Source organism: Diceros bicornis, chromosome 25 (assembly GCF_020826845.1).
Source record: "Diceros bicornis minor isolate mBicDic1 chromosome 25, mDicBic1.mat.cur, whole genome shotgun sequence".
Classification (NCBI taxonomy): domain Eukaryota; kingdom Metazoa; phylum Chordata; class Mammalia; order Perissodactyla; family Rhinocerotidae; genus Diceros; species Diceros bicornis.
The window spans coordinates 26,927,542-26,947,392 of NC_080764.1; the positions used below are offsets into that span (position 1 = coordinate 26,927,542).

At 35.9% G+C, this 19,851-nt stretch overlaps 1 protein-coding gene across 7 annotated transcripts in view; it reads right to left on the minus strand.

The window, feature by feature from the left end:
• Positions 1 to 1,160: 1,160 nt before the first annotated feature.
• Positions 1,161 to 19,851, minus strand: part of VEZT (vezatin, adherens junctions transmembrane protein) — a 65,092-nt gene continuing 46,401 nt past the window's right edge. For 6 of the 7 annotated variants that reach the window (XM_058568626.1, XM_058568625.1, XM_058568623.1 and 3 more), the window contains 5 exons: positions 15,837 to 16,168; positions 13,393 to 13,586; positions 8,545 to 8,645; positions 6,646 to 6,853; positions 1,161 to 3,874 (listed from right to left, as the gene is read on the minus strand). In XM_058568626.1, coding sequence (XP_058424609.1) covers positions 3,360 to 3,874; positions 6,646 to 6,853; positions 8,545 to 8,645; positions 13,393 to 13,586; positions 15,837 to 16,168 — 1,350 coding nt within the window. In that variant the 3' untranslated portion in view covers positions 1,161 to 3,359. Of the gene's footprint in view, positions 3,875 to 4,776; positions 4,951 to 6,645; positions 6,854 to 8,544; positions 8,646 to 13,392; positions 13,587 to 15,836; positions 16,169 to 19,851 lie in introns of those variants that run through there. The other variant, XM_058568627.1, reaches the window with a different exon arrangement.

Sequence of the window (19,851 nt, forward strand, 5' to 3'; positions counted from 1 at the left end):
CAGTTAAACTTTTCTTCCTACATGATTTCTAATCATTCATCAAAATATTTCATATTTTACATTACTGATAGTGTATAAATAAAAGTCAGTCACCAGAGCGAAATGCCCTGTAAAGGTCCCTTCTGATTAACACTCCATTTGACATATAATTTTGTGAAATGTATCAGAATTTGATTCTTTTTATGCTTTAATATTAAAAGCTTTACCATTTTTATTATATGAATCAGAATATTACTATTTATTTTTTTAAAAATTGAGTTTTTAACTTTTTAACCTGTTTTACTAACATATTTATAACCAGATCTTATTTTTCAGCCTCAAAAGTTTTGTTTCCTTTTAAATTACTTCTGAGAAGTCAGAAATCACAAACACTATTTAGGAATCCAGAGAATTTGGGTTTTGCTGGAAAAACTCCCCGTGACATTATTAGGTCAGCTACACCCATAGCTTTTAAATGATGGATGTGGGATTTAAACTCAGGCCTATTAAATCCTTAAACCCATATTCTTAAATTTCCTTAGTAATTTGCCTTAAATGTGTTTCTCCCAACTTGCTCATCTTCAATAACTTCAGAAATCAAACTTGAATCAAAGCATCAGTTCCTAATGAAATATATTCAGATGCTGTAAGTACAGTTAGTTTTAATGAAGACTTAATTTATGAAGTCAGATAATACAGACAACTTGTGAAAATACGCAGAGGACAGCAAATCAAAGACCAGTGAGGGTCTGGCCCAAGATAAGCCAGATACGCAGAGTTTTAATGAAAGCTGAAAAAAAGGGATTTAAGATATGATAACTGTCACCAGATCATTATTGCCATGACTTTTCTAACTGTAGGCAAAGGGTAAAAATCCTGTCTTCAAGAATGATCTAAATAAATAGCCTCTTTCATGCATTCTTACATTGAATACTAGGTTTAAAACAAACTATGGAAATGTTCATATTAATAGCTGTCAGGATATTACTCCTAACGAGAATTATCCTGTCAAAATACCACTGCAAAATTTGGAAAGCACAATTACAAGTTTTCTCCACAAAATATTTTTCCCAGAGGGCTTCTTTTGGTTGTAGGATTTAATAGGCAACTACTAAAACTAGTCAAAAGCCTGGTAAGACAAAGTGAAATATTCTTAGAAGAGTAACAAACAAGAATAACTATTCACATTACATTAGCTTATTGTTTTATTTTCTAAGGTATCACAACAAGAAGAATAAAGTCCTAGACAGAGGTCTTAGATTTTACTGAGCATAAATATCAGGTCTCATTCCAAAATGACTAAGAATGACTGGGAGTATTGCCCCAAATCTGCATTTAAAAAATAGGACCTCCAAATTATTCTAATGTAAGTGCCCCATGAAAAAACAGGGAAACACTGACTTAGACTATTATAAGAGAACACTAGGAATTTTCACAGAGAAGATAATATTTTATCTAGGAAATATTTTAAAAAATGAAAGAAATTTTGAAAACCACACAAAAAAAGAATATTCAATTAAAGTTCCAAGATTCTTATATCATGATTTCAACAAGTAGAATTTTCATGGAACTAAGTAACAACTAGTGAATAAAACAGATCAGACTGGAAGATTAGGAATTCCTGATTAAAATTAGTCTTTCAAAATTAAAAAGTATCACCTTAGAGAGCACTGAACTATGTGGATATTTTTCCCAAACTGGTGTAATAAAAACAAAATATAATAAAAGAATTAAAAATTATTAAACTCTAATTCTTCCTGTGTACAGTTATAGATTAAGAGAAAGATTATGAAGTTTTTCCATAATTACTTCTTCAAAATCCAAGGAAAAAAGGAGTTGGCAAACTAATTTAAAAAGAACATAAACTCTCAGTATTATTATTTAAGAAATAATAGTCAGTTACCACACAAGGGTTTTTTTTTTGAAATTTAATTATTTCTAAGTGGTAAACTAGGCCCACCCTAAGATATTGCTCCTAAAGAGCTTAATTACAGATAAGTCGCAGAATTTTTGGCAACAGGCAGAATCACTTATAGTAGAAAGGCTCTCTACTCTACACATAAAGCAGAACAAAGTTTTTCCTCAGGATAAAAAATAAATATCCTTAGATTATTTAAAAAAAAAATATCCCCTTCAGTATACGAAAATTTACTCACTGGAAGTGCTAAGTTAGAGGAATTCGAATGTGTTTCTTAATTCTAAAGACAATCTAGATTCATCATGTAATTTCCTTTGTAGGCCAGCAGCATAAATTGAGTTATCCCTATATTTTCTCCAAATAATGTCTATAAACTATGTCAGTGCATAGGAGCTATAAGTTTCAAAAAAATATATACTCCTGAAAATATCGCTTTTGAAAATGCAATCACAACACAAAACAGATGAGATTGAACAATTTGGAAAGCAACCTCTTTTAAGAGGTAGTATGTAATTGAAGTATTAAGGAGACAAGGATGCTTTCCAGCAGCTGACAGGATGTTTCCAGAATCTTATTAAGGTGGAAAGGGTATGGTCTCGGGCTAGAAATCAGCAGCATGGTGACCTGCTTGTGTTAATGGCACCCATTATCTCTAGGCAAATTGATAAAAAGAGCTTTCTGCAAAGTTGGGGATAAGGCCTTGGACCATAGGGATCCCACGCTGACATTATCTCTTTTAGTTGCAATAAGAACAGAAAACGATAAACACACAAAAAATTGAAAGGGTAATTCTTAAAATGGTACAATGTTTTTCTTTAAAAGATCATTAGGAAATCTTAGAATTAACTCGTGAATACACATATGACCAAGGAAACATAAGAAACACATCATAACCCAAGTACTTTAGAAACTACATTTTAGTTCCAAACCCCACTACACATCAATTGCATGGATTCAATTATTTTTTATTCAGAACCTGTATCTTTGTTTTAAGACTGGTATAAACAAAAATAAAATACAAACAACTTGTTATTAACATAATAGCTGCAGTTATTAACTGCGAGAATACAGTAAAAAGGCGTCATACTAAATGTTTAATGTTCTTGCAACAGAATTATCCCAGTCATTTTATGGTAGCAAATTCTGGCAAGAAATGATAAATTCATTTGTTACTAAAAGTACTTAAAGAATTTCCAAGATCGATCAGTTGTGCTGCAAATAAAACAGCAGTTTATTCAAAAGAGCCCTTACCTTTCTCTTATTTTCCTAAAAGATCTGCTGTTTACAGGTAACTACTTTCAGATCAGTTGTTCAAACCAAGGTTCTTCCTGTAAATTCACATCTTAGCTTTATATGTAGTAAACTGATACTCATTCTCCCTTTCCAGTGGAATATCTAGTCTTGAAGCTAAAACACTTTCACAAAAGGAACAATTTCAAATCCTTCATGTAAATCTTGGTTCTTACTTTTCTTCTATCTCATTTTTATTTTCTTGTATTATTTGTTCTTCCTCCTCATCACCAAAAGTCTGCTCTTGCATGGTGGTAAAGGAGAGAGATCTAGCAGCCACTTCTGCAGCGAGGCCAGCAGTGAAGGTAAAATCTGGTGACAGCTGTAGCTGTGCCAGCCTCTGCTTGATGGAGGGCTGTGACGAGTCCCTGGGAGTTGGATGGGCAGTGGCCGGGCCACCTAAATCTGCCTCCTGAGATTCATCTTCACTGTCGCATTGGTAACATACTCTTTCTTCAGCTCTTTGGAGGAAGACTTCATTTGCAGAACTGTCTTTGTTTTTACCATCTAGAGGGTTTTCACATAAATACTCAGTCCTACTACTTATTTCATTGTCAGTTGTGGAAGGTTTACTATTTTCCTCTTCAGTATCGTATTTACCAACTTTCCCCACATCTGAATCCACTGATGGTTCTGAATTACTTATGGGTTCCACTGGGTCTACAGGAGACAAGGATTTCAACACAGCTTCCAAGGTAAAAAAAAAAAAAAAAAAAAAAGAAAGAAAAATAACTAAGGACCCAGCAATGATTTAAACTTTAATTTAAATTCAAAGTAGTGTTTTTCTTTAAAGAACAATAAATAAATAAATAAAAGCTAAATAAAACTTTCTAGTAAAATCAATGTAAATTTATAAATCCAGAGAACTTCATAAGAGATAAAATGCCTAAGAAATGAAGTGAGATGGGGTTTTAATGAAGATTTTAATACCTCACATATTCTTACTCAAAATATTAAAGCAGTGGTTCTCAAAGTGTGGTCCCCAAACCAACAGCATCAGTCAACATCTCCTAGGAATTTCATACAAATGCAATTCTCAGGCCCCACCCTGGACCTAATGAATAGAAAACTGGGAGTGGTGACCAGCTATGTTTTACAAGCCTTCCACTTGATTCTGATGCACACGAAAGTTTGAGAATCATTGCATTAAAGAATAAGCACATGGTTTTCACTGATAACGTGTCAGATAAAAGGCCTAAGAGTAACCCAGGTAATGATCATATGTTCTACACATATATATTCACAAGTTAAAACAGCATGGGAAAAAAATGCAACATATAATAAAACTTACTTGCCAATCACCTAACAAGACCCTGATGAAAGTAAAGCCGTAACTTCTACACATTTTGTAATGCCACATAAAAATATAAAATGAAATAAAATCTGCATTTAAGATCAACTATTGTACAAAGCATAATACATAAATATTATATCCATACGGCAGAAGTTGTCCTTTCAAGGAAAATGAAGTTTATATAGCCCCTCTTGATGTTAGTAGGCAGTGGGTTGCTTGCTAGGCAGTCTCTCCTCCCAGTATGAGGGGTTAGTACAATACAATATATTATGAAGCATGACGGAAGAAAAAAAGGTGCGTCTTGAAGATCTGGAGTTTATTTAAAAAATAATTTTGTAAAACGTGTCCATTTCCAAGAAACAAATCCCTAAGCTGCAGTAACTCCACTAGAGAAGCAGCAACAGAAAAAAATGGCCACAGCAGGTTCCATTGTAGAATGTCCCTCTCTAATTCCATTCGGACTTTACCCCTGTAGGCAGAGATGAAAACAACTCTGGAAGATGTACTGAAATTTTTCATGGGAAAAGCATTTTATGGTATCAGCAGCTTTTTACTTATTTTCACAAACTAAATCAGCATTATTGCCCTTTCAAACGTAAACTATCGAAAGCACATACCTGAAAAGAGACACATTTCTGTTGTTAAATCTTTGCCCATACTGTCAATAGGATAATTTTAAAGCTACATGAAGAAAATACTAAACAATAGAAAAAGGACATAGGTTCATATACAGTGCTATTGTCAGTCTTCATGTACAGCTTTAGTCTATAAATCTGCCAGGTCTTAAAAAATGCAACATATATCAGAAGTTGATTGATATTCCTGATTACTGCTAATTAAATGGGGGAATATAATCTCAGTCAATCTCTGCTTTCATTTCACTACAGGGCTCCTCTGGTGTGAGGGTCTGTAGTGGTAGGAAAGGTGGCAGGGCTGGAGCAGTCAGAGAAGGATTCACCGAGGAGACTGGTGGAGAGGACAGCTTGGTGGAAAAGACAGAATTCTTGGTAAAGGGATCAGCATGAATACTTTTTATGAATAAAAACAGCAAGTTTGTGGAACCACAGTCTAATTAGATAAATATAACTAGAAGAAGATATCTATATTAGAAATAGTGGGAAATACAATTGGATAGGATGGACTCATATGATGGAGAGGTTTGAAACCAGGAAAATGAGTTTAAATTTAATACAATAAGAAAGGAACCACTGTAGATTTTTAAGTTAAAGAGTCATTATAAATGTGCTGTTTGAGAAATATCTGGAATGAGCTTGCAGATACATCTTGTCCAATGTACATCTGGACAAGGGAGAATGGTAGCGCTCCTAAGAGAAGAAAAGAGAATCCTGAGGAATTTTCCAGAAGTATAGGTAATCTACATACTTCTAGTGAAAAAGGGGAAGGGAAAAGAAGGTGGTTGATTTTGGGCTCAATTCAACAAGGAGCTTCATGCTCAAAAATGGAAGGGAAGTCCCATTCTACTGTCTTAGAAATCCAGAGGAATTAATTCCTCAACTAGGAATTAGCTAGTTTGATAACGTTAAGTATCAAGCTTCCCTTCATTCCCTTCTCCGCCTCCCATGAAGTTCCACTAAAGAAAAGAAGGGTAGGAAACATAAAGGAGTCTAAGGCTAATCTTAGGTATTTCCAGTCACCCAACTTTGTCCAAATCCAAGTCTGGAGACGGTACGCACAGAAGCACCTCCTCTTCTCCCATCTACTTACGTGCTCAAATCAATTAAGCGACCTTAATGATGTAGCTAAGTGGCCTAGGTCTTAATTCATTTGTTTTAATAATAAACATGGAATTGTTACTTTGTGTTTCATTGAGGTATTTATAATATCAACATAAAGACAACAGAGTTTAGAACCTTGAATTCACTAAATTTGACAACACTCCAATTTATTCAACTCATCGCCCATTCTAAAACAAATTTAGTAAAAAAATCAAATAACTGACAAAAAAGTGTGATTTCATATTCCCAATTTTTTACCTACTCTTTTATTGATCAAATTGATTTTCTATTAGAAAAAGTACTATACTTACTGATGGATCCCTAAAATTAAAGCCATAAGAATTATATAGCTAAAATAAGATTCATAGTTCAAAAAAAAAAGAATCTCCTACATTGAAATAAACTTTTACTCTGAAGTCAGTGCTTACCGTGATCACTAAACAGAAGTTGTTTCCACTTCTGCCTTTCTGCCTCCGATGCTTTAAATCCCAGCACAGATTTTAATTCTTGGAGTACCCTCTTGGATTCTTCATGCTCACGCTTCTGTCTCTCTCTGTCTTCTTGAGACAAGTAATAGAAATCATCCTTTCTGAAATCATTGTCCATATCTATATCATCTACATAAGCTTCTAACTCCTGAAAATGAAAATAAGAAAAAGCACTTTACTTCAAGCAGATAGTATTCTAGTAGCATTCATTTTCTTGCACCTACCCATCTCCAAGATTAAAAAATGAGGACTCTTGGCACAGGTCATTAAAGCAGTTGGGCAAACAAAGCAAACATATAGATAAATCGAAATCTTAAAACAACTTAACAGTTGATATGAAAAAGGGGTGTGGATAAGAAAGTTTAACAATTTTAATCATTACTTTTCTAATCTGATACCATTCTACAGATCTAGTCAAGATTACAGTTAATTACAAGTTAATTGTCAAAACCAATCAAAATTGGCAGGGGTGGGGCTTTGGGGAGGTGGTCAGGTATATTAGTCTTTTTGTGGTGCACGTTCGTGGTTCTTTCTGACTCCCTAGGAAGTTTGAACACTATTCCTGGGACTGGGTGGGCAACACCTCATCTTATGGTTCTCCATATCACTAAGGCAGAGGGTAGGATCCTTGTTCACCCAGCCTCTCTTGCACTTATGGTTCAGGCAAGTAACTTGGGATCCTCAGATGTACCTGGATCAGATCTGATTCAGAAGTTTGTTATTAAAGAAGCAGGCATCTTAAGGAATCCATTTTGGCAAGGATGGTGGCAGGTCAAGTTTGCAGAAGTAAAGGTTCTGAGGGTAGTTTTTATTATTCAGCAATGATGGAGCCAGTGGCAATGTCTACACCCAGTGATCTAAGCATTGATATTGCCACTGCAACACTTCTTTTGAGTGATTTTGGTGTTTACCCTTGCCTGGGTCAAGCTTGATTATCTGGCCCTCTGAAATATTCTGTCACCTATCTAATGATTTTAACAAATTTCTTGTTTGTTAAACTAAGTAGGGTCTCCCTTTGTGATTAAGAATACTGAACAGACAATATGACCTAAGGAAAAGTTTTCCTTATCAGGAGCAAAAGAAATCTTTGTCAATATCTAATGCAATCATTAAAAAATTGTTTTTTAGGGGCCGGCCGGGTGGCATAGTGGTTAAGTTCATGCACTCCACTTCGGCGGCCCGAGGTTTGTGCGGTTCGGATCTCAGTCAGGGACATATGCACCGCTTATCAAGCCATGCTGTGGCAGCCGTCCCACATATAAAGTAGAGGAAGATGGACACAAATGTTAGCCCAGGGCCAATCTTCCTCAGCAAAAAGAGGAGGATTGGCAACGGATGTTAGCTCAGGGCTAATCTTCCTCACCAAAAAAAAAATAAATAAATAAAATAAAATTGTTTTTTAAAGTGAGGTATAACATGCATGCAGTCAAATACACAAATCTTAGGTGTAGAGGATTTTTACATGTGTGTACATACTGGTAACCACCACTCAGATCAAGGTAAAAACATTTCCTTCAGGTACCTCTAGAAGGTACCTTTGTCAATTCACTTATTTTTAATGTGTTTAATCACTTTTAAGTGTCTAAGAAATGGAAAATTATATATAAATAACAAGAAAATCTGCTGGTAGATTCAATGGATTCAAATTCAAGGCACTAAGAACTAATGATATGATATAAACTATTCAACACATTATGTTGTGATTTTGAAGTTCATTAGAAATATAAATTCAACAACTTATTCAAGAAATAATTATCCATGTCACTTACAGAGAAAGTTAGGTAAATTTTGTACGTGAAACTCTTCTTTACGAGGAAAAAAAGCAATTTTCACACTTACCTGCTCCTCAGGGATTGGATCTTTGTCTGCAATATGTAGAGTAGGCTGCATCAAAGGTACCACAGTACAGTGTGGGTTTTCACATGCTGTTTCAGGCTTGCCTTAGAAAGAAACAGGCCACAGAGAAACTAGTGAACATCTAATTAAAAAATATTCTTGGTACTAATATTTTGCCAATTTCATAGTCCAACTTGTTCTGATCATAACTTTTAATTTATAAAAAATTAAGGATATTAAAGTTAAGAATAGTAACATGAGTAGATTTACACTTTAAGTTAAATTTAAGCTCTTGGAGGAGAAAACCAGGTTTTCTCCCCCTTTACCTCACCATAGTATCTGGCAAACAACAGGTACCCTATAAATATTTGCTGAACAAATCAACTTTTGTTCACGGCATAGGAGCAGTCTCAAGACAGACCATCACTCTTCCTCACAAAAAACAAACTTCAATCTTGCACTTCACTTATACTATTTTTACTTTCAGAAGTTAAAACTGGAAGTGAGTTTCATAAGTAAATAGCTTGAAAAGATCACCCAGGTAAGTTTAACTTTGATTAATTATTTAAAATTGGTGTTGGGTATCTAATCACAGGGTTACTTAATCTCATATCCAGCTTTCTTCTTTTCATCATCTCTCTACTTAAAAAGAGTATGGTTTAAGCCTCAAAAGTAATGCTAGATAAATGATTGGGACCAAGGTTGGGGAGACTCTCGGCTGGGCTGGGAAGAACTCTCAGTAGATTTGAGTCAGCAGCAATGTGGCTTGGGAGACAGCCCATAGTGTCAGGTGATTGGTTATATACAAGGGATTGAGTAAATAAATAAATATATTGAAGATAATGAGAGCCAAGTTTCTCATAATCAGAAAAAGTAGGTACAAATATAGCAAGGGGGAAGGACAGAATAAATTATGTGGTGTTGGAATTAAATTGGAGGCATTGGTGTGAACTTATGGTTTATAACACATATGTACAGACAGATATAGAAATAGATATAGATGTGTGGGTAAGTATACAGATACAGATAGATTTCCCAGGTCTGTACACTGAGAAGTGGTAAAAGCAATAACATCTCAGTGGCTATGAGCATACCTAGCACCCAGATCTTGGTTTCTAAATGCAATTTTCTATTAAAAGGAATGAGGGCTTCTTGGAGACATGGCTGATGGTAGGGCAGGAGGCAAGCAAAGTACAAGAAAGTAAAGAAGTGCTCAAAGAATGCTAGTGACACAAACCACCTTGAATGGGCTCCCTCTGGTCAAACTTTGGGCAATCTGAGCACCAAAATAATCATATAATAGTAACAAATTATGATCCATCAAATAAAACAAGAATCCATGCATCCATATTGATATAAATAAGTAAATAAGTGGAAAGAGGGATGCTTTACCTTACAATAGAGTGCCAACTAACAAGTGTAAAAGGAAAAATGGAATTAGAAAATTACCATTTGGCAACCATCACAGTAACATCTAATTCAAGCAAAAACTATCAATGGATGCTAAAACTAGTGGGTGAAAAAATTTTAAGCTAATTTATTTTATTTTATTCACTCTTTTTTTTTTTTTTCCACCAAAGCCCCAGTAGATAGTTGTATGTCATAGCTGCACATCCTTCTAGTTGCTGTATGTGGGACGCGGCCTCAGCATGGCGGGAGAAGCGGTGCGTCTGTGCGCACCCGGGATCCGAACCCGGGCCGGCAGCAGAGCGCTCGCACTTAACCGCTAAGCCACCGGGCCGGCCCAAAGCTTCAGCGGTTTTTTTTTTTTTTGTGAGGAGATCAGCCCTGTGCTAACATCCGCCAATCCTCCTCTTTTTTTGCCGAGGAAGACGGCCCTGGGCTAACATCCGTGCCCATCCTCAAGAAACTCTTTTTTTTTTTTTTAAAGATTTTATTTATTTATTTTTTCCCCCCAAAGCCCCAGTAGATAGTTGTATGTCATAGCTGCACATCCTTCTAGTTGCTGTATGTGGGACGCGGCCTCAGGATGGACGGAGAAGTGGTGCCTTGGTGCGTGCCCGGGATCCGAACCCGGGCCACCAGCATCGGAGCGCGCGCACTTAACCACCAAGCCACGGGGCCAGCCCTTATTCACTCTTTTTGGTATATAATTTTATGAGTTTAGACAAATTAGAGTCATGTAACCACCACTACCACCGCAATCCAGATACAGAACAGCCCCATCACTTCAAAATATTTACTAATGTTGCCTCTTTATACTCTATTCCTCCTTCCATACCCAACTCCTTGTACCCACTGAAATGTTTTGTTCCTATTAAATATTACCAGTTTAAGAATGTCATATAAATGAAATCATATAGTATGTAGTGATTTGAGTCTGGCTTCTTTTGATCAGCATTAGATCCTCCAGATTAGACTGGATTAGATTCCACGAGAGTAGATTACAGATTCCCCCATCTTACTGATGTATCAGTAGTTCATTTCTTTTTTTATCACTGAGCAGTATTCCATTGCATGGATGGACATAACAGTTTATCGATTCACCAGCTGAAGGTTATTTGGGCTGCTTCTAGTTTTAGTGATTATGTATAAAGCCACTATAAACATGTGTGAATGGGTTTTTGTGTGAACATTAAGTTTTTATCTCTAGGGTAAATACCTAGGAATGATACACCTGGGTCATATGGTATGTGTATACTTAATAGTGGGAAAAATTTTGATAAGGAAAGGATATTTATATAACCTCAAGGTATTTTTTCACAAAATATTTAGCATGAAAGACAAAAGATAAGGAGAAGAAAGAACAAGAAAACTAAATGCCACATGCGATCTGGACATATAAAAATATTATTGGATCAATTGGTAAAATTACAATGTCTGAGGATTGGATAGCAATATTATATCAGTGTTAATTTCCTCATTTTGATGGTATACTGTGGATATGTAGGAGAATGCCCATGTTTTTCAAAAATGCAAAGAGAAGTATTTAGGGGTAATGGGATTTCATAGACATGAAATCTTACTCTCAAATGGTTCAGAATAATATCACCAAAAGAATGTATAGACTGATACACAGAGAGATAACGCAAATGTGGTAGGATGTGAACAAATGGGGAATCTGGATGAACGGTACGTTAAAAGTAGTTTTGTGATATTCCTGCAATTTTGAAATAACTTAGAAACAAAAGATACTGCTAGCTAAATCACTTGTTTCTTAAAAAATTCAAACATTTTATTTAAAGTTGTGTAGCCATGGTCACTATGAGCATTTTAGTGAGATAAGTGTGTGAATTACTTGATGTTAATTCATATCATTATTACCTATGAGCAAAAGCCACAAATATAGAACATAATTAAGAAATGGCTTATCACCTGCCCAATGATTTGGAGACAGTTTTAACAATCACGTTTGAGTGACTGACTAAGATTCAACATCTCAGAGTATGTTAAAGAAGGGGTGAATAGGATGCATCTTTTAACACCCAGTGGTCTTCTCAGTGTTTCTATTTATAGAAAATGTACTCAAAAGCTCTAGACTTGGGGCCAGCCCCGTGACTTAGTGGTTAAGTGCATGCACTCTGCTATTGGCAGCCCGGGTTCGGATCCTGGGGCGCGCACTGACGCACCCGCTTGTCTGGCCATGCTGAGGCCACGTCCCACATACAGCAACTAGAAGGATGTGCAACTATGACATACAACTATCTACTGGGGCTTCAGAAAGGAAAAAAAAAGGGGAAAAAAAAGGCAGAGGATTGGCAATAGATGTTAGCCCAGGGTCGGTCTTCCTCAGCAAAAAGAGGAGGATTGGCATAGCTGTTAGCTCTGGGCTGATCTTCCTCACCAAAAAAAAAAAAAAAAAAAGCTCTAGACTTAAGTCATATCAAAAAGTTAATATGCATAAATATTTACACATAATAAAAATCCTTGGCAAATGTATCCTTTGTAGAAAAAATTACTCACCATTTACATCTGAGACATAAAGGATGGTAATATATTAGTAATTAGCATGTTAACATTTTCTTTGAAAAAAGTTAATACTTTCAAAGTTAATACTTCGAAAAAAGTTAATACCTTCTATAAGGACTTATTCAGCTTATTTAAGATATTAACCCAAGGATTACAGATCCAGCTATAAACAAAACAATGATGATATAACAGGATGATAAAGCATTAATCATCTTTGGCAGCAATAGAATTTCTATACACAAATCTGATCAACCCTATCATAAAGGTCCAAGGTACAAACATAGTATTGTTTTAAATTGTAAGTTTAAAAATTAATATACCAAACATTTACAGTAAATTAGTGAAATGAGTAAAAACAAGTATAAAATCTGGGTCAAATGAAAGCAGTTTTGCAGAAAATTTCAAGACTGCATTTTTACCTAGCAGTATAAGGCACTCTGATGTTACCATTAAATAATGGCACTTAGTAATACATTTTAGACCCTTAATAACAAATATGCAGTGTCACTTATTAGAGCATTTGTATACTACTTCTGAATGACCAAAGCAAGTATTTTATCTTAAAAGGAAAACTTAATTTCTGGACCCAGACTATCAAACTCATTATTACCCTAACTGGAAAAGAGTTTTTGGAAATTCTAATAATGAAATAATACTATTGAAATCTATCCCTTCATTTAAGTTTTTTAAAAAGGAGGATATGATTCAGGGAACTTTTAAATCATATTCATTTTTTATTTATAAAATAAGAGCCAAGACTTTATATTCAGTGTCAATTTGTACAACAAAAAGTTCAGCTTTTTTTTAAGTAAACTAAGAAATTTTGTCAAGTCAGTTGCATCATGGAGACAAGAAATACACCTAATAAAATCCTCCCAGAGTGGAATAAGCGTGTCTGATAAGTGTATGCAAAAACTCTACCTTTTTTATCTGTATTTCTTCGTAGCAGTTTGTCCACTTGAGAAATGGCTTCTTCCCAGCAACTGTTGCTCGCTTGAACATGGGGCTGAATCAACTTTAATTTCTGTTCTAGGATTTGATAAGCTTCTGATACTAGTTCATGTGTTTCTTTAGCACAAACAAGCTTTTCAAGTTCATCTTCAAGAATTATTACCCTGAGTAATAAAGAAAAACAAACAGATTTCTAAAATATAAAATGGAAAATTTATAATTCACAAGGCTTACTTAAGAAATAAACTTATAAGATGAAAAAAGTTCTGAAGATGAAGGGTGGTAATGGTTACACAACAATGTATATGTACTTAACGCCACTAAGCTGTACGCTTAAAAATGGTTAAATGGTAAATTTTATGTTATGTGTACTTTACCACAATTTTTTAAAAAGCTCATAAAGAGTATCATTTATTTTTTCAACAAATATTTCTTGCATACATACTAGGCATTTTATGAACTGAAAGGATAAAACTCTGGAGGAGGAAGAACAGTTGAAGAGTTAATGTCCTAGGGTAAGCAAGTGAGAGTGGGAATAGCAAGAGACAGGCAAGAGGGAGGAGTGAAACACAAAACTACTGTTTAGGTAACACTTTGTTGTATGTAGCAGTGCCATAGAGCAAATCAGATATGATGGTTTGTGACTGGCATACTCTCTAGTTAAAATATTTTGAAAGGTGGCATATAGTATCATGTACAGAATATTTCATTTTTAAATAGGAAACATACTTTCCATGCATAATCCACAATCCCTGCCAAAGGTTCAAAGCTCCTCTTTTTCATTTTCATGTCCATCCAGTGTAGCACTCTTGCTTCCCTGAGCCATCTTCTCTCATTCTAATGTGTTCCATTATGCCCTGTATATTTCTTTTTCTTTTTTTTTCTTTTCTTTTTTTTTTGTGAGGAAGATCAGCCCTGAGCTAACATCCATGCTAATGCTCCTCTTTTTGCTGAGGAAGACCGGCTCTGAGCTAACATCTATTGCCAATCCTCCTCCTTTTTTTTCCCTAAAGCCCCAGTAGATAGTTGTATGTCATAGTTGCACATCCTTCTAGTTGCTGTATGTGGGACGTGGCCTCAGCATGGCTGGAGAAGCGGTGCATCGGTGCGCGCCCGGGATCTGAACCCGGGCCACCAGTAGCGAAATGCCCGCACTTAACCGCTAAGCCATGGGGCCAGCCCTGCCCTGTATATTTCTGATTCTACTGCCAAAAATTAATTCTTTAGAGACTCTAGCTTTGCCTAATACAACCTTTCCACTGAAATCTTGTTTTTCTCTGATGATGATCCAGCCTTTGCCACTCACTCAAGTGGAGATTGCCTTATCTCCCATATTCCCTGTGGGAGACAGGGAGCAACTAGAGACCACTGGAACGTCCCTGCCTCACAGTTCCTTAATTTTTCCCTGTGCCCTAACCTTTATATCAGCCTTACACACCGATCTCAGAACTTGAACTGATGAGTAAAAACTTATGTTCTCAACGTATCTTTCTGACCTAAATTTCCTATCCTTGTACATCACATCCTTCCTCATTCTAGCAAACTAGTCTTTAGATTTTACTGAGACTTCAAGTCCTTTTGAACCATTGTATTATCTTACAAAATCGATTGCTGCCTTCCCCCTTCTACTTCTTGCCTGCTATCCAGGGTCAAGTTCACCAACTACAGTCTTATCAACTCATTAAATTCCTACGACCCCCCCCCCCCAATTACAACACAACATGAATCCAACCAATTCATTTTATCCAGTCTTATACTACAAGTCTCTGTTATAGAAAATTTTCCCTGGTCACTGGACCTTACCTTTTACGAAGGCAGAGTACCAAGAATACTATGCGAAGTAGAAGATCAACAAATCAACAATGGACCCTACATTTTACTGTTCAACTGGGGCCCAACAGCCTGTCCTGTGCTACAGAAAAATGTCTAAATATGCTGTAACTTATTTAGAAAAACAGCAATATATTACTCTTCAACTATATATAACAATACCTTTTTTTTTTTTTTTTTAACAATACCTCTTATAATTTACTGTTCCAGTGCTGGCAAATATTTCTCTTAGACCGCAGGTTACAGTTTAAGAGCCCTACTTAAAGAAAGTTAAAACAAGCTCATTCTTCATAAACTTCTCCATTTCAGCTCTCAAATAGAATGAACAATATCTGCTTTTGTCCTATCTTTCTAGGTTTTCTTTTGAAATCATGAAAAGTAAAAACTACAAGTGACTCCCCAAAATTATAATATTTACAAATCATTGTTTCTCTGCTACATTCATAGCTATAAACCATCCTTAATACTGCATGTCTCAATTTTGCTTCTTCCTTCTAGCTAGGAATCAAGCCAACAACCACAATGACACAAGAATGAAGCTTGCTAATCACAGGGACATTTCCGTAAATGGCTTCTAAACTTACTCATTCAGTAATGCTTTCAGATGGAGCTGCAAGCTGCGTACTGCTGTGTGAACATTACTCAGTTCTCTTGACTTCTGTTGAGTTTTCGATAAACGCTGGGGTACGGACTGGTGCTGAGTTTCAAAGTACCGATAGAACTCATAGCTGCGCTTAAGCTCTTCCAAGCAGGCAGAATGAGCATGAGGTAGACCTTGAGTCACATCAGATAGAATACGATGAGGCAAAAGTGCTGGAGTAAGTAAGGGCCCAGGAGGTGAATTAGCTGTAGAAAGTAATAGGGCTAACCGTCTGAAGAATTCTGAACTCTGTGCCACCCAGAGTTGGAACAAAATCTTAAAAACAAAACAAAACAAAACAGGTCTAGATCAATTAAAAATACTGGCCAGCATTCAAAACAAACTACAGATTTGCTTATCTTAACTTCTGGTTTAAATTTTTCACTTTATTCTAAGTAATGAAAATAGCTAAGCTTGACCTAACTCTAAGATTAGCCAGGAATATTATATCAAATTGTGTGGTCATGGCATGTGGGAACTTCTGATTCCAATATAGCAGGTAACACCAGTATATAACTTAGTACAGTTCTACCCTAGAAGAGAAGTGTTGATGGAATGAGACATATCTATTAGAAGTGGATGTTCCCTGATGAATTATTAAAAAATTTTACACAAAGGAGAAAAGAAGACAGTAGAAATGATGGACCTATATAAGTCCAAAGAAATGAGTCACTGATGGATCCAGAGTTTGGGGTTCAAAACTACACCATTATTTTGGCCTAGGAAATTGCTAAGAAATAACATAAAAATGAATCCCAGAGTGATCATACCTAGGAACGTCTGGCATGAGAAACTACAAAATCCATTCTTGAGAAACACACCCTGAATCCAGGCAGCAAAGAATTTCTTCAGACATGGTCCTGTTCAAGAGCAGGACAACATCCCCCAAACAAACAAACACACGAGGAGACAATCTAGTACGAACAAGAGTTAGCAGACAACAAAAAGAGGATTGAACCAATTTAGATTCTAATTTTTAACAACCATGAAAATGGACATTATTCAGACTCTTTTATTAAACGAATTTTAAAATTATGCAAATAATGAATTAAGATAATTTAATGTAAACCTATTTTACCATTAACTTATTTTTTAAAAATGAGCAAGGCCAAATTTAGAATTCTTGAATATAAACAAGCTTACCTCAAAAGTCTTATTTAACCATTAAATTTTGTGACTACGATGATTTTCTTTATTCCTTTATTTGTTCATCCATCAAATATTTCTTGAGCACCTATTATGTGCCAGGCACTGTTCTAGGTGTTGACAATACAGCAGTGAACGAAAGTGAAAAAAATCCCTGCCTGGATGGAACTTACATTCAAGCATGAGGGAAACAGATAATAACAAGTAAAAGATAGTTTCTTGGCTGATGGGCTATGGGAAAAATACAGCATAGAAGGGCAATAGCAAATGTGTGTTTATGTGTGTATATAAGGGGGGAAGGGGAAGGAGAGAGAGGCGGAGGGAGAGAGGGATGGGGTGGCCAGGAAGGTTTCTAAAAAAGTGTCATCTGAAGGAACTGAGCCATGAGACTCATCAGGAAAGAGAGTTCCAGGGAGCGGAGGTTCAAGTGCAAAGTAAAGTCCTGTAGCAGGAGCATACTTGGCACATCTGAGGAACAACCAGAAGAAGGTCAGTGTGGCTGGAGTACAGTAAACAAGGGAGAGTGTGGTAAGCGATGAAGTCACTGAAGTAACTCTGGCTTTTACTCTAAGAGAAATGGGGAGCCACTGAAGGGTTCTGAGCAGAAGAGTTCTATGATCTGAATTATACTGTAACAGGCTCATTCTGGTTGCTGTGTTGAGAAATGATAGGGAGGTGAGAGTAGAAATGGAGAGACTAGTTACTGCAATAATCCAGGTGGAGGTTTAATGGTAGCTTATATCACAGTGGTTAGGGATAAGAGGTGAGCAGTGGTCACACTCTGGATATATTGTGAAAGTAGAACTGACAGAATCTCTTGACAAACTGTTTATGAGAGAAAAGTGTTATCAAGAACGATTCCAGAGTTTTGGGCTGCAGCCCAAAAGAATTAAGTTGGCATAGCTTATTGCCACTTTAAAAAAGACTAACTTATTATCTAATCACTACCATATTATCCAATTAAACCAAAACTCTGAAATATACATTTTTTTCTGTTCGTTCTTTGGATAGGGGAGCTGCTCTGGATGAGGGGAAAACCATAGTTTATGGGCAAATAGGAAATTTTGATTTAAAGTATTTTCACAAAATGTGGACTTATTTTTCTAAAGCAGAAAATATACTACTTTACTGTAATAAAAAAACTAGTAAAAATTTAAACAAAGAAAAAAAGAGGGATAAGGACTCGGTACTAAGTATCTTATATATGTCTCCTCTGGATACAATGAAGAGGTTGCTTTCCTTTCCAAAGATGCAGCATTTGCTATGTTAAGTTTTCTTGAGGAACGATATGTGAACAATAAAAAATAAATCCAAAATGTATTTTCTTTATAGGACACAATGAAGATTAAAAAGGAAAACAGGGCCGGCCTGGTGGCTTAGCGGTTAAGTGCGTGCAGTCCGCTGCTGGTGGCCCGGGTTCAGATCCCAGGCGCCCACCGACGCACTGCTTGTCAGGCCATGCTGAGGCGGCATCTCACATAAAGTGGAGGAAGATGGGCACAGATTTAGCTCAGAGCCGGTGTTCCTCAGCAGAAAGAGGAGGATTGGCATAGATGTTAGCTCAGGGATGATCTTCCTCACAAAAAAAAGAACAAAAAAGAAAGGAAAACAAAAGGCCCTGATTTATTTGTAAACCATCTTTCACTACATTTTTTTTAAAGATTTAATTAGTGTTGCTCTTTTGAGAGAGAATTTTCTTGTAAAATTTAACTTACAAAATTCATTTTTAAATTCTTTTTCTGGGTACAATGGCAACTGTACAAGGTGGCAAAACACGGGTTTTTGAACATTACAGGGGTTTTCAGCAGTTTATAACCTCCATAGATCTCAAGACAAGGCTTCTTTCAGAAGCTGATATTCCTGGTAACAATGCAACACAATCACTGAGTTTGGTTATAGATTAGTTATATGTCAAAATAAAGCAAAAATCAAAATACTAAAGTGAGTCTGATTTGTAAAACAACATGGGTGAGCAAAAAGGATCGAGCTACAGCCAGCACCACTGGCGGTGGAGTAGGAGACAACAACAAAGAACAAGCCTCACATTTTAGAACAGGTCACATCAGATGCAATTTTAAAAAAGCTAACATTTATTAATCACTTACTCTATCCCAGGCATTGCATGGGCAAATATTTAATCCTTTGGAGGTAAGCATTATGATTATTCTATTTTTATAAACACAGAAACAATGATTTGCTGGAGACCACATCAGCAGTCAAGTGATTGAAGTTACAGTCAAACTTGGAAAGTCTGACTCCAGGGGGTACACCTTTTCTCTTTGCTGCCTATACTTAAGCCAAAATACAATTCAGGATTTAACAAGCTTTTAAAAACATATCAAAAGCATAAAGAAATAGGGAAATCACTGAGATATCTTGATGAGTAAACAAAAAATAATTTAAAAAGGAAATGAAGAAATATATATATAACCATAATTCTTTCTCCAGATCCTTCTTAAAGAATAATAGCCATTACCATTTTTGAGTACTTATTATACAACAAGTCCTGTCGCAGGTATTTTGTATATGTTCTCATTTAATCTATCACCTTGTAGGGGAGGTATGGTTACTCTCTTTTATAGGTGAGATAAGTTCAAAGAATAACTTATTCAAGGTCAAATGGCTAGTCAGGGTCAGGTCTGCTCAATTCCAAAGTCCTTGCATTTTCTTCATTAAGAATCTCTCAAATTGTCCTTTGAAAAAAGCTTTTTTTCCATTATAGAGTAAAGCATGGTCATGGTACTGAATTTGGAAGTGAATGGAATTACCTATAGTGCCACCACCCCAAAGAGTAGCTATTAGTATCTTGGAAT